This window comes from Stegodyphus dumicola, chromosome X1 (assembly GCF_044657685.1).
Source record: "Stegodyphus dumicola isolate Sdum_Otavi_A_Nest chromosome X1, ASM4465768v1".
NCBI classification, from domain to species: domain Eukaryota; kingdom Metazoa; phylum Arthropoda; class Arachnida; order Araneae; family Eresidae; genus Stegodyphus; species Stegodyphus dumicola.
The window spans coordinates 79,067,728-79,083,504 of NC_140780.1; the positions used below are offsets into that span (position 1 = coordinate 79,067,728).

The 15,777-nt window shown below is 30.5% G+C and overlaps 1 protein-coding gene across 4 annotated transcripts in view; it reads right to left on the reverse strand.

Moving 5' to 3' along the window:
- LOC118196406 (uncharacterized) overlaps positions 1-15,777 on the reverse strand; it is a 338,914-nt gene that overhangs the window by 183,999 nt on the left and 139,138 nt on the right. For all 4 annotated transcript variants that reach the window (XM_085807758.1, XM_085807757.1, XM_085807756.1 and 1 more), the window contains 3 exons: positions 9,797-9,974; positions 9,466-9,671; positions 2,525-2,621 (listed from right to left, as the gene is read on the reverse strand). In XM_085807758.1, coding sequence (XP_085663884.1) covers positions 2,525-2,621; positions 9,466-9,671; positions 9,797-9,974 — 481 coding nt within the window. The remainder of the gene's footprint in view (positions 1-2,524; positions 2,622-9,465; positions 9,672-9,796; positions 9,975-15,777) is intronic.

Consider the following 15,777-nt stretch of genomic DNA (forward strand, 5'->3'; position numbering starts at 1 on the left):
CTAGCCAGGTCCTGGGATATAACCTTGATGTGTGAAGTGTAAATAGCTGAATTTGATTTTGGCCGTTATTCCCACTACATAAAAATGTCAATTTGTAATCATTAGTTTAATTCTGCAATTCAGACTGAAAAAGTAATATATTTTTAGTTGATTTTCATCCCTGTTATATTCATAAGTGAATATAGCAGGGATGAATATGTTCTGATATTGTTAGCTAAACTTGGATGGCAGACAATAAAGTTAGAATATTATTTAGAATTAAGCTAAAGTTAGCTAAAACTTATATATGTACTAATTCTCCAAATAAACCTCAGAAAGTGGTCAAACGTATTTTCACAAAGTTATCAAACACACAGAAAATGTGGCAGAATTGCTAAGAAACCACAGTGTTATAAATGTGAAAATTCAATGCAAAGTAACTTAAACAGTCAGTCTATATTTATATGGGCTAAATTTTGAGAAGCTTTGAACAAGTTCCAAAAATTCTCAATGTATGGAGAATATGAAAGAGAATTCTTGAGTATGTAGTTCTAAGAAATCAGAAAATCAGTTACAGGAGAGGAGAGGCCATTACAAACATAGTGCACTGTGTTGGCATTTGCACAGACAGTGCTAAAGTGGTGGTTAGTGAAAAAATTGGATTTCTAGCCAAAGTTAAGGAAAATGACAACAAACATATAACATTAACTCATTGCATGATACACCCAGAGGCCTTGGTGCCCCCCCCCAAAAAAAATCAGTGGAATTAGATGGTGTGCTTTAATGAGACCACTTTAATGAGATAATATTAAAGTGGTCAACTTTATATTGTGCTCTGAACATCGTTTGTTTTCAAAGCTTTGTAAAGATACAGGGTTCTGAATACAAAAGCTTATTATTACATGTACAGGTAAGGTGGTTATCAAAATTAAAAGATGAAGTTCTCTTTCTAAGAAAACAAAAAATCTGATTCATGAAGAATATTTTAAAATAACAAATTTTAACTACCACAATTCTAACGATATTTACTGAGTACAAAGTGATAAAGCACGCATTATAAACATGCATATCATTCCTTGACTTAGCCATGAGAAAAAGATCAGTTAGAATAAAAGAACTGCATTTATCAGATCAAGCATTTATCCTGCAAAAGCCTTCGAGTAAAATTTCCTGCACAAGAAGCAAAAAGTCACAGGAATGGCCACTTCTATTTCAGGTATCAGGAAGGCGATTTATTATGGGAAACACTTATTTTCCTATTTGTATTATAAACATATCACTTCATAAAAACAATGCAAGTGCCATTTTGTCAAAACACTTAGAATCATCCAGAACGAGTGTTAATCAGAAGCTATGGTTTCTAATTAACATTGATTTGCGACCTGGAAACCAAGAATGTTGAAAAATTTTTTTTTTATAATTTATGACTATGTGAGCAGAGCATATTATATTGCTTACATTTAAAAATACGATAACTAAAAATCACGAAACTACATTTTTTAGTGGAAATTACAAAAAGGTAGCAGTTAAAAAGTTAGCTTTTTGTAGTTAAAGAAAATACTCCCCAATGCTTTAACATGGCATTTGCCAATATTCTGATCTTTTACATAAGATTTGGTTTATTTTTTTAATAAATATTTTTAGTATGTGTAATAATGCATATAGATTTTAATGCAAAAATCCCAAAAGAATGTGATAATTACTTATAGCAATATAATATAATCATTTATTTAAGTATAATTTATTATCATATAATTATTGTAACTAATTATTCAGAAATTACTTTTTCCAGTTTACCTTTTTATCAAACATAAGATGCATATAATAATTATGAACTATAATATAATTGTATAATTATTTATTATCATAAATTTATTAGAATCAAATATAAAAATTATTACATTACATCCATTGTAATGATAACAAATTAATGAAATGTGCAATAATAGTTATTTATTACACTTTATCAGAAAATTATATGAACATTAACTTTTGAAAACACTTGAATTTTTACCAATATATAAATGAATAAATAAATGCACAATATTAAAGACAATGTAATCACAAAAATTAATTACAAATGATGATTAGCACATTATCTTGGATTACTTAAAAGTAATTTTTGGCCAAGTCTGCTCTTTGCTGTAAATATAAAGAGAGAAAAAATAAGAATGGAAATAATCACTACTACACGATTTATGCCTATCCACCATATTTCATGAATAAATCAGTTTGAATGACTCATGCGTGCGTGTGCTCATAATTTTCACAGTTATATATACGTATGATTTTTTTCTTTAATGGCAAACTATTTTTTGGAACCCCACTTACTTGACTAAAAAATTTACGAGATATACTTAGATATTATGCAACTCATGAAATATTATGCTCCTCTGGCAATCTGCACTAGAACATTAAATTATGATCAATAGCTATACATGATAATTTTGCATGTATATGTTTAAAAATATCCTTCTGCAGAAAATAAAGATATTTGTATAAGGATATTTGAATATATTTAAATACACACAGATACAAAACTTACCTTGGCAAAATAATGCAGCAATTCATACAACCCCTGCTCAGCTAACAATTTCGCCGCAACTTCTTCATCATAATATGCATTTTCTTTTAGAAATCTCCTACATAAAATAAATGGTTATTCTAAGGACTTCAAATTTTAAAATGTACATAAAATTAAAAATTTTACAAAAAAAAAAAAAAAAAAAAAAAAATATTCATGAAAATGTTTAAAGAAAATTTAGACAACATTTGATTCACTACTTAAGGTCTTAATTTTATACTTCTCCATGCATTCTAAAGAGCTTCTCTAGAATGACTTACTTCCTTTTTCAAAATTACACAAATTGGGTATAACTATTCCAAAGATCACATTTTTTAAAAGGAAAAGGTCATAATGAAAACTCCTTATGATATTCCCTGCATGTTCTCAGGTCAGAATTTGATTTCTTTAGAGGTAGCAGAATAAAAGTAAGATGCCTTTGAGTTCGAAAAATGAAATCAAAGATTTTAAAAGTTTCAACTCATGAAGATAAATTATTGAGTCTGACAGATAATTTCTAAAACAATTATTAACAGAGGATATCACGTAAAATCAGTGACAGGAAACATAACTCAAATCCTGAATATGACATTATTATATCTTATAATGTTGACAACTGATTCACAATGAAAACAGGTATCTTTTCTGTGCTCTTTACTGTGAATAATAGCAAAGAGGCCCATGAAAACAGGTATCTTTTCATGGGGAAAAAAACATATGGTTAAATTAATAAATTAAATAAAAGCATTGACTGGCTTATTAGATTCATGTAAATTACAGAAATCAAAAAATTAAATAAAAGCATTTACTGGCTTATTATATTCATTTAAATTACAGAAATCAACTTACATAAATGTAAAAAATTTACAGGCAAAAAATAATGCTCATTTAGAAATACTTGGTAAATGTAATGTCACACAAACACTTTTTTCCTATAATGAAGTGTCCACAATTCAGTGACTTATGCAACCAATAAACTACGAAAGACATATAAATGAGCATCTGTTTGAAATTTTTGAAAAGCAGATGTTCTTGGCAAGTATGTTACAATTCAGGAGAAAATGGAACCAGACAGAAAGAAAGTGTGTATTTCAGTTTCATCAATGAACATAAAAACAAGAAAAATACAGGATAAAATTATTTGTCTTGTGAATTAAAAACATTTTACATTTGGAAAATGGAAATTTATGCCAGCGTTCAAGCAGAAAGACTTTACAATGTCCACAGTACTTCAAATGAAAATCAAAAGTGACTTAATGATGAAATTGTAGAATTCTGGATGCAATTTTTTGGTGCAAAGCTGGTATGAAAGAAATTTATTCAGCTATTACCCAAGTTATGTGGGAACTGAATAAAAGTTGTACCCTACTAGGAATAGCAAATCTTCTGAAACACTGGATTGCAGATACTGAGAAGAAAAGAGACTACACAGAAGAAAAGCAATGAGAAACAGCCTGAAATTTAAAAAAATTGAGAGGGAAAAAATGCATTATTTAAAAAAATGATTTGGGTATTTGTCTTTTGCACTGTCCTGATGGCCATCCTCTGCTCTAAATATGGCATGCCCACGGTAATAATTTGCAAGAATGAGATACTTTGCCCCCCTTTTTTTATTTATACTTTGAGGATTTGCATGCACCAGATAATTCCAAATTGATTAAATTAATACACACAATGTAATTAAAAAATCATTGATTGTTAAATAAACATGCTGTTGCACTGCTTCAGGCAATTATTATCTACCAAAAATGAGCTACTGTCTGTTATAGGCATGTCACATTTAAGGGAGCAAAGGGTTACATGTCGTAGTTAAGGAATCAGAATGGCCATGACTGGTATATGCTACATTTAGAGATGCTACCAAGGAATTTCTGAACAAATTTTTAATGCTAGTGGATGACACAAACTTAAATGCAAAGAAAATATTCAAAATGGATGAAATTTCATTTCATTTCTGGAGACTTTCTGGAGAAGGCATGTGTTTTACACTTCCTTTCTGGAGGCAGCAATGCACCTGAAATTTATAAGTGCAAACCATTAGTTGTTCATGAACCTTGAAAAGCATAAAAATCCTTAGCTATGATTTACAAAAATAATTGACAATCATGGATTACAAAGAAACTCATGACTGCATGGTTTATAAACAATTTCATTAAAAAAGGCTGAAATCACTGTAACAGGGCTGGATTAACCTACAAAATAAGATTCTATTATTACTGGACACCTATATGAGCTAACCATTCCATTAAAAGACCTGAAATCACTGTAACAATGTTGTATTGCCTACAGAGTAAGATATTATTTTTGGACATCTATATGCACCAACCAGATAAAACAGGTTGTCTTCTGGCAATTCAGCCTATGGATCAAGGAACAACATAATTTTAAATGTCACTACAAAGCTTAATTTAAAAAAAAATCTTCATGTTGATCCATACCTTAAACTATACGACTACAAAAAACATTTCATAATTAGAAACTGTACGTATTTGTTTGCTCAATATTACAGTCCTGTGCCAAACCCATGTGTCAATAAATGGGTTGTGTAACTTACGGCCTATTCAGCTTTTTGACAAAACACAGTGTGATAGCAGGAATTTTCTGGATTTAAAATGAATCCTACAAAGGCTAATACTAAAGAATATATTCTTTATGAAAATGAGATGACAAAAAATGAAAAAGTGTTTCAACTGAACAACACTATGAACTGGATGGAAAATTCAGAATAACAACATGAAATGAGTGAATAACATGAATGAGAACGAGATCAACATGAAATGACTAATGATGGAAACACTAGCAGAGTTTTAAATTAAGCAAGAATCTAATCTTGATGAAACTAAGAAATACTGTTCAATGAAGATTTGACCTTAGGAAAATATATGTGGATATTTTTTAAACAAAACACTGCATAACAGAGTGGGGTGGGTTGTAAATTTGGAGGGGGAGAATTTAGGTTGCCTATGTGTGGAAAAGTTTCTTTCATTGAAAATTTTTAACATAGGAAATTTCTCTCAAATCAGATTTGATGTTAGGTTGCTTAAATCTCCCTAAACATTGCGCTATTTCATCAACTGCTTTAAATTTGGCATATTAATACATCTCAGCCACACAAAATATCAATTTTTTCAATTTCAAACAAAGTTTTGTAATTTTATGAAGCTACATGAGGCTAGATAGACAATGAAAGTTTTACTGTGCTTCACTTTGACACATTGGTTTACTTCAATCAAGCAGATCACTAGCAAGTTTGTTCTTATCATATTTCATTTGTTGGTAACATTAAATACTTTAAGAACATTAAATCTGTCAGTTTTAAAAATCGTTTTGTAACAAAATTAAATAGTTTAATTTGTAATCCATGTAACGGCTCCAACATGATCAAATGCTTTATGCCTTGTGTTTGGGGCACCAAAATCATTTAATGAAAATGTGCTAATGATCCTTGAAGAAATGATATAGTGTTGTTTAATTGGGAAGAACTTAATGAAATCTAAAGAAGATATGCTGTGTGCTCACCATTAAAAAAGTGCCAAACTTTATGGGAAAACAGTTCTATTAATATTCTTTCACATAAAAAATATCACATGCAGTGAGAGAATAATGTAGCGAGTGCTATAATATTAAGAAAATTTTAAAAATGGTGATAGACTGAATACCTCAAAATTTTTTTTAGAGAGTAGGTGCCCAAGGGCAAAAAATTCATAATTTATTATGTTAATCCACTTTTAAACTTATGTTTGTATGACATACGTGCTCAAAAATGAAAGAAACTCTTAAGCAATTAAAGTACATTCAGAAAATTGTAAAACAATCGACTAGCAAAATTTAAAAAAAAAAATTTCTTCAGAAGAGGCTGTAGATTAACTCCAAGAGGGAAGAAAGAATTCAAATGGCTCAGCTGCAAGGAAACAAGACCGGCATGTATGACTTATTTTTTCCTTCTATTTCTGAACAACCATATATCACTCTTCATCCTCAAATACTTTAAACAAAGATGAAGCCACTAAATTTATTCTTGACAGAAAAAAGGAAGGTATTACAAGCCCCATGTGAAAGAATTAAAGTTTCAGATATATCAGTCACAGTTATTGTCAATTCTGCTTTAAAGCACAAGGAGATTTTGATCAAAAAGAATACAGCAAACTTTATAAAACTCTGAACTCGATACACAACCACCTCCTTAGTGTTTTGGGCAATTTTCACTTAAAAAGTAGAAATTAGTTAACAGCTGCATTACATAATAGGTAGTTTACAGTTAGAATTATTAAGATTGTTAGTTTACACAAGTTAAATTTTAAAGGCCCAAATGACAAGCAGTGACAGCACCAGAGATCTGAACTTAGCATAATTATTACCACTGACAAATAGGAACTTTTTAACGTATTGTTTTGGGCAGTTTTTCATTAAAAAGTATAAATTAGTTAACAGCTGCATTACATAATAGGTAAGTTATAGTCAGAATTAATGAAATTAGTAGTTTAAATAAGTAAAAATTTTAAAGGCCCAAGTGGCAACCAATGATGGCACCAGAGATATCTGAAACTTAGCATACTTATTACCAATTTAAAACACACAAGGGAATTTTTTAACTTTTATGATAGACCACTAATCATCTTGACTTGCTTATGCATATACACTCATGTCCATAAATTAAGGATAATGCAAAATCAGGCAATGGAAGAGTTAGAAGCTAAACAAATTTGACTTATTTGTAAAGCTTATTTATTAAACAAAATGTAAAGAGGAAAAAAAGATGCTATATGTTTGATATTATTAAAAAAATTAGTGATTATTTCTCCCTGGAGCAAATTACAAAAAAAAAAAACCTATTTACAAAAAACCAATGTTACATGGTTGGTATGATTGTTAATACATTGTATGTCTCCCAGACGATGCAACACAATCTGTACAACGCCTAGGCATGCTGAGTATCAAATTATCGATCTGATCTTGGGGGATATTACACCACTCAAAAGGCAATGCTCTCCGAAGTTCCGGTAGACATGTAGGAGGAGGTTGACGGGCTGCAACTCATCGGCCAAGCATGTCCCACACGTGCTCTACTGGATTCAAGTCCGGTGAGAATGCTGGCCAGTCCATATGGGTGATATCTTCTGATTGAAGGCATTCGCTTACGATGTTTGCACAGTGAGGGCGGGCGTGGTAATCCATAAACACAAATTGTGCACCCATGGCACCCCGAAACAAACGCACATGTTGTTCCAGAATGACGTCCTGATAGATATGGCTCGTCATGGTTCCAATTTGAACATGCAGGTCAGTTCTGGAACCCAGAATAATTCCACCCCAAACGAGCACTCCTGCACCACCGTAACGGTGTCGTTCAATGATGTTTTCTTGGTGGTGATGGGTACCTGGAGCTCTCCATATGAAAGTCTGGTGAGAATCAGACTGCAAGCTAAACCTGGACTCGCCAGAAAACATCACACAAGCCCACTGTTGCGGTGTCTACAATGCATGCTCTCGACTCCAGGCTAACCGCAGGCGAGAGTGAGTTGCAGTAAGTGGAACGCATTTGACAGTTCTACGAGCATACAGACCTATCTGCCCTAAGCGTCTGTACACGGTCTGCCTTGAAATTGTCGTACCAGTGGCTGAAGAGAGCTGACGAGACAGGTCTGAGGCTGTGATCCGCCTGTTTATTTTGGCAGTAACTGCCAAATACCAGTCCTCATTCGGCGTTGTAACTCTGGGGCGACCTGTGCTGTAACGTCTACTCAAATTACCATCATCTTGGAATCGTTGCCAAAGCCTGGAGATGACACTCTGGGCAATTCCAAGTTCATCTGATACTTCCAGTTGGGAACGCCCACATTCCAGACAGCCGATAATTCTACCATGTAAAAAATCATCCAAATGTGTCCTTTGTGTCATAACTATTCGGTTGTTGTACTGAAATGCTTATAAAGCGGCTGCGAACAATTTTACTTCTTTGCCTGTATTCCTTATATATCACTCTCTTACACTCTCGTCATTGTGACGTACCATCGGTGTCATCTGGTTGCTTCCTGAAATTTGCATGATTCTTGAAGATGCGCGTAGTGATTTTACAGGTGATATATTTATTTTAGAGTTCGATTTCTGCGTGACTCCGAATTATCCTTAATTTATGGACATGAGTGTAAATGTATGACCTGAAACATATGAGCAAAAAGAAGGCAGAATTATTTCATGCTACCTTCTTGCAAAATTGATTAAAAAGAAATAACTGTGCATACTATCTCTTAAACTAAAATGTCCCAGAGTTTTTTAAACAAACTGATTAACAGACTTTTCAGAAAATGTAAAGTGACCAAAAAATTGCTTTTACACACTTTCTCTAATTTATTATTGTTGTTTCGAAATTTAGAGACAGATATTAAAACTTCTATGGAATATACTGAAAAAATAACACAGTAGAAGTCTGCAACACTTAGTACCAGAGGTTCTGCGGATTTCAAGACAGAAAAGATAAATCATAATATTTAGACTAAAAGTGTAAAAGAAATAAGACATATTAGATACATTTAATTAAAGAACAAGCAGAGGTGAGGAACTGGTAACATTGCACTTAATGCGATAGACCAATAATCATCTTGACTTGTTTAGGCATCTAAATCTATGACCTGAAATGCAGAAAACTGTAAAATCTCACCCCTGGTTCATAGCTGTGTGGCATTCTAATCTTCAGATATATTATAATTATCCATGACCAACAGAGAAAACATAAATTTATCTAAATTAAGCTCTCAATGTTACTACCAAAATAAAATAATAATAATAATGCAGAAATATTCCATTCCCCAATTGGAAGATTTTAAACATTTTGGTATAGTAGTCTTTATGTATATAATTTATAAAGCACAACTGCATTAACAGAAAAGATATTTTACAGAAATATAATTATATATTATACATACTTAAAAGCTGTACTAATCGCTAGCCTTTCTTGCAATTTATCTTTCACTTGATGAGTGAAACAATGAAGTGCAATATTAGCAAAGTGACATTTATCTGCTGATACAATTTCCACGCCTTTAGTACTAAAAAGTACTTGAATATATGCTATCAATTCAGAAAGAAAACCATAACCCATGAAGTGAGCAACTCTCTTTAACTGTGGACACTAAAATGGATAAAGGTAAAAGAATATATATAAGTAAATAAATTATAAGTAATTAAAAACACACATATAACGATATTATTAAACATTTTTAAAAACATGTCATTTTTAAAGTTAAGAATTTTTACCTTTGATAGTTGATACAGATGAACAGCTTGTGCAAACTGACCTTGAGATAACTGTATATCAGCTGCAGCTTCATACAACTTAGGTAAATCCAATCCCAGCATTACACCCAGTTTCTCAGCGAATGGTAAATCACATGGAAGAGCAGTAAGACTTAGAAATAATTCCTTAGGTGAAATTCTGAAAGTATTTGTAATTTTTTTAAATACATTTGCCACACATTTATCATTTAATTGCATATTCATAATATATTTTTCTACTGTATTTTTGCAACAGCAATAAAAGAAAAATATATTTAAAAAAAATTCCCACTTGGGAAACACAGGAAGAATACTTAAAAACAACAGTTTAATTTTGTATACAAAAAGTTATGTAACATATAATCACATTCAAAAAGCTACATAACCAATATTCAAAGATAATTTAAGTGACAAGAATTTCAGACATGCCAATCAATAATTAAAAAAAGAGAACACTTCAAACATCAAAATATACATTCACAATAAATCCTCAATATCATAAAAGTGGAACATGTTAAAAATTCAGTGAAGTCTCCTCAAATTCTTCTCAGCTTTGTCATCATAATGGTGCCCCTAAGAACAAATGGGTAAAGTATGTTAAAGTGTTCCCCTCTCCCCTTGATCCACAACATTAAAGCCATTTCATTTTCATCAGCCATATACTACAGAGAACAAATCAGACATAAACTGTTATAGGTACCTCACTTAATTAAATTAAAAACTGAGTTCACTCTAAAATTAATAAATGATAATGCAATACTGGAACCTTTCATGGGGACTGGGCTTAGCTTTAATGTCCTCAAAACAAATTTCTTGACTACAAACAAACATCTTTACAATTCTGAGGAAAAAATCACTCCCAAAGGTCACATGATCAAATGTAATATGTATCCAAAGTACTATAATTAAAACTACATTACCCAAAAGCAATAACATAACATAGTCAATTAATAGAGCATAACACATGTCAGCAGATTCAAATATAGAACGCGGACTGGAAAAACAGAAAGCAGGTGAAAGCTAGCACAGGAAGTGTAATGGCATTATCACAAAGAGTTGCATGCCCTGTACAGTGTGCAAATAATAAAGTACAAAAATATAAAGAACTATTAAGAACATCTTATTCAATATTATTACAGATGTGGAATGCCCATATAATGCATACTACAGTAACAATGAAAAGGAAAATAAGAAATAAATAAGGATATTATGAAATCTGAAACATGGCATTAAAAAATACATTTTGATGGATATGTAGTTATAAAAGGAGCAAACAAAAGATACCATTACATTATTTTATTACATGTATTTAAGGCAGAATGCTTTAGACAGAATATGTCATTAGTAAATACATAAAGAAAATCAGATTCATGAACCTGAAATGCTCTCCAGGTAGCATGATGACACTGTAAAAAGGCAACAATGTAGCATGATGTTGCAAAGATGACCAGATGTCTGTGAAATTCCACTCTTTTGCGGCCATCATAAAGACGTTGATTTCTCATCTTTACCTCTTTTTATGCAAAGAAGTTGCTTTTGCACATTTACATACTGCATTTTTATCACACACACACACACAAAAAAAAAAAAAAAAAAAAGACTTTAGGCTTAACAACATCCTACTGCAACATTTTAGTGATGCTCTATTGTCTTTGAAATACACTTTTTCTGCGACTAATGTGAAAGCTTCATAATGATGCCTTTTAAAATCATAATTCCAATTTAACAAAAGATGATATTGATTGATTTTTTTTTATTTACAGTTTTCAAATAGTGTTCTTTTTCTTCCTGAAGTTCTTTTTTCCAAGCTTTGTAAAATCTCAGAACTGATCTACTTACTTATTGTTTAGGATATTTCTGTAAAATTGCATACTTTAACAGTTAATTAGACAAATGATAGTTTAATGAAATTAAAGAAAAACCATAATGTGGTACAATCTTATAAGCAACGCGTACAAATTATATAAACATTTATATGCCTGAGTAATTGCTTACTGGTTAATTGAAATTAGTTTTAATGAAGTGAGCTTAGAAAGAAGATCTATTAAAAGATGTTACCTTTTTTGAACAATTTACCAAAATAAAAAATTAAGGAAATATTTTTATAAATTAGTGCATATGTTAAATGAGATGTTTTTCCTGTATATATATATATATATATATAAACATACTAAGCAATTAAGACATCATATAACAAAGTACTTTATTTATTTTTGTTCGACATATATTCATTTAATACCGATACAGATGAGGTTTAAATTTTCCCTAGTATTGAACTCTATATATTTAATTAAACATTATTCAACATCTCTATTCTTTTCTCAAACATTTCCACACAATTTGAATTATGTGTCATTTTATAAGCATATGAATAGCATGTTACCTCAGCAATTTTCTATAAATTGTCAATTGTTATACCCGCTGAGATTTAGAATTCCATTTATTAATGGCAGATGTTTGCATTGTAAGTAAGTTTTTTGATTCTGGAAATGGAAATAAGAGAAAAATATATTTTCTATTGAGAAAAATGGCCTTAATAGTAATCTGAAACTTCAGAATAATAAAAATTTTTCCGTCTCTTCCTGTAATGCCTCAGCACAAAATATAAATTTTTAAATAAAATATCTGCACTCAGTTTCCATAAACTGATAATAACATTTGCTCAAGCTATAATACTGCTCTTATCAGCTAAGCATGCAAAATAAAATTGGAACTATATAATTCAATAGCATTATTAAGCATTTACTGTTATGTCTACTACTTAAGAACTGATTTATGGAATTTTAAGCATCATGTTTGAACATTCTTTAGATGAAACTTGTTAGGTTTCATTTAGAATTTAGTATAATCAAGAAAACTAGATCTAATATTTAACCCTTTGCACTTGAAAGGTGACTCTTGCTCACCACTTGGTTTGATGCAGAAACTCGATGCATGGCAATAACTGTTTGGATTTAGTTTCTTCGAAGTGGGTTCCTACGCTCTTTCTGTATATTGGAAATCTTATCTTTTCTTGTCTATCACTGTCACTAAGTCTGTTCTCAGAGAAATGAACACGGAAAAAGGCATCAAACAACATATTGTAATACTTGCTCTGACAAACTACGCATGCATCTTGGGAATAGTTACATGAAAAATCATACACAGAAAAATTACAGAGACTAATATTTCAGAAATTATGCTTATAAAGGTGCAAAGATATATAAAATGTTAAAATATAAAAATTTTATACATTAATTTGTGTGTGTGTAATGATTTTAAGTTACTAGTAAGAAATGCATCAAAAAGGCTACGGAATGTCTCGAATTGCTGGTGCTCCGCAAAAAAGCCCCGAGTGCAAAGGGTTAATCTACATTTCCAATAAAAAGAAAAAAATCTATTATTTTTGCAATAAATCCAATTTTAAAATAATCACTACAACAAATTATTACTCCGAATTTAATTATGATAACACACCCCACGTTCCCAGAACATTTTACATTAAAAGCTATCATTTATCAGTTTGATAAAATAAGGAATGTTATAGATTAAGTAGTAGTTTTTGCTGATTAGATAGCATCAGGGAATTTCATTCCTCTTTTTGAAAATTTCTAACTTAAATCCAAAAAATTATTCTTTTCATATTAAAACAAATTATTCAAATAGACGATGAAGACAAGCATGGTCACTCCTTACATACTGTGGATCTTATGGAACAACACTTATTCCCCTTGAAATGTCAGCCTCCTTCCAGGAGATCAAAAATAATTAAATTTCTTTTTATATGTATGAATCCGTTTTTTAGGATTTTTAAATGAATTCCATTACAATTTAAAACTTCTACTAAGTATTTTTCACACAGCTTTATCTCAATATTTGAATGTATTAACTTTGAATAAGTTTCATTTTATAATATATTTTTCTCTTCATTTCCTAGGGGATAATTATCAATTAAAATTAATAATTAAATTTAAATATATAGTCTTATCAGTATTTGTGCTAGATTTTACCTTTAAAGTAAATTGATATTTTTCTCTTCTTTATATATATATATAATGTTGTAGTTTTGGTGGAAGATAAGACCAATTCAATATAACTTTGCAGGTGATAGCTGTAATGGGATGGAAATAGTTTATTGCATAGGTAGAATGCAAGTCCTTGCAGACAAACATGGCCAAATTCAACGTAATTTTAATATTGGATAAAGTCATTCTGGAGACATAATATTTGCTTCATATGAAATGGAATGAATTCATATGAATGGCCCCCAGCTTAAATTTAATATAGTAGAAAAAGCTTAATGAAAAGATGTTAATTTCCTCAGCATAAGCAAGGCGCAAAGACTGAATGCACACAAAGCAGCCGAAATATTTACAAGCTAGGAAATCCTTTGTTTGAGTTCTGAGCTGAAGAAGAGTTTTCACAATGCAGAATACTGTCAACTACAATGCAGATGCTTTGTTTAATTAGGAATTTAGTCATATGTTGCAATTATTATTATATTTTATACATGCCCCCTTTCAAAGAGAAAAAGGCTTGGAGACAGAAAAGCCTTTTCAGGAAAAAGCATTAGAGCGTTAGCAACGGAAGAAATATCTTGTACAATGTGGAAATTATTTTGATTAATTGATAGATGGCGCTAGCATTGCATGTTAACGCGACGCGACGTGCCTTCTGAATTTCCATAGACTCTCCACCGGCAGCTCGATATGTGGATGTCTGATGGTTCGCACACTATTTGATTAGGAACACTTCGGTACCTATTTGATTTCGATTTTCGATTATGAAAGCATATAGATTTGTCAACTGAACCACCATGTTTGATCTATGATCTGTAAATATTGTACACATTAAAAGTTACATTTTAAAAGTGACTGATGTCAATTTATAGATCTTAGAATATTTTGAAACATACAATATTTACAGTTTGCATGAGAAAGTGTAAATAAATGATTTCAGAATGCAATTTAGAAATACTAGACCAAAATATGATTCTGTAAATTAAATTCAGAGTCCAGATTAAAAGTTTGTAAAACATAAGTTTTGTAAAGTTCATGATGTATGGCTTGAAAATCACATAATAAATTTAACAGCTGAAAGTCTCTTGTAAGACCTAAACATTGTACTGAAGATAAAAATATTTATATTATGAATCCATGAAATTCTATTAAAATTAATGCTTATTTAATCATTATAAAACATTTTACTCAAGATAAAAATATTTATATTATGAATCCATGAAATTCTATTAAAATTAATGCTTATTTATTCATTATAAAACAAAATCTGATGTTCCGATTGTAGAGTAATGTACTAATTGATAGACAGAAACTAAAAAAATATAGTACAATATTAAACTTCGATTAAAATGGACGGATCCTGTACAACAGAATCAGTATAACTACTTGCTGATGGCTATGCGATGTTTAAATAACACAGAAAAACCTGCATTCCTTATACAAGTTAATCAGCATGCTTCAATTTAGTTTTATACCATTAATTCTTTATAGTACATATTTGAAATTAAAAAAAAAAAAGAATAAATATGCAATATTAAAACTCAGGTTAAGAAAAGTAACTTGTATACTCAAGTTAGGTCTTATATATTCAGAAAAACAGAATTTTACATTACCCTATAATCATTTTAAGGAAAAAAATTTTTTTAAAGAAGCTAGATTGAAAGAAAAATCAAATTTGGAAGTAAACTGTCATAATTTAGAATTTTCATAATAATATTTGTTCAGTGAAAGGCTTTTAAAATACAAAAATTCCATTAATATTAAACTACATATCACACATTGGTTGTGTACATGTGGTACATGATCACAACCACTTGTACATGATCACAACCACTTGTGTACATGTCATACATGATCATAACTAATTTTCATTCCATTTAACATCATCTGAAGTAATTTTACTGAATATTCTATCTATTATTATTATTAGTCAAGTAATTATTATTCTATTATTATTATTAGTAC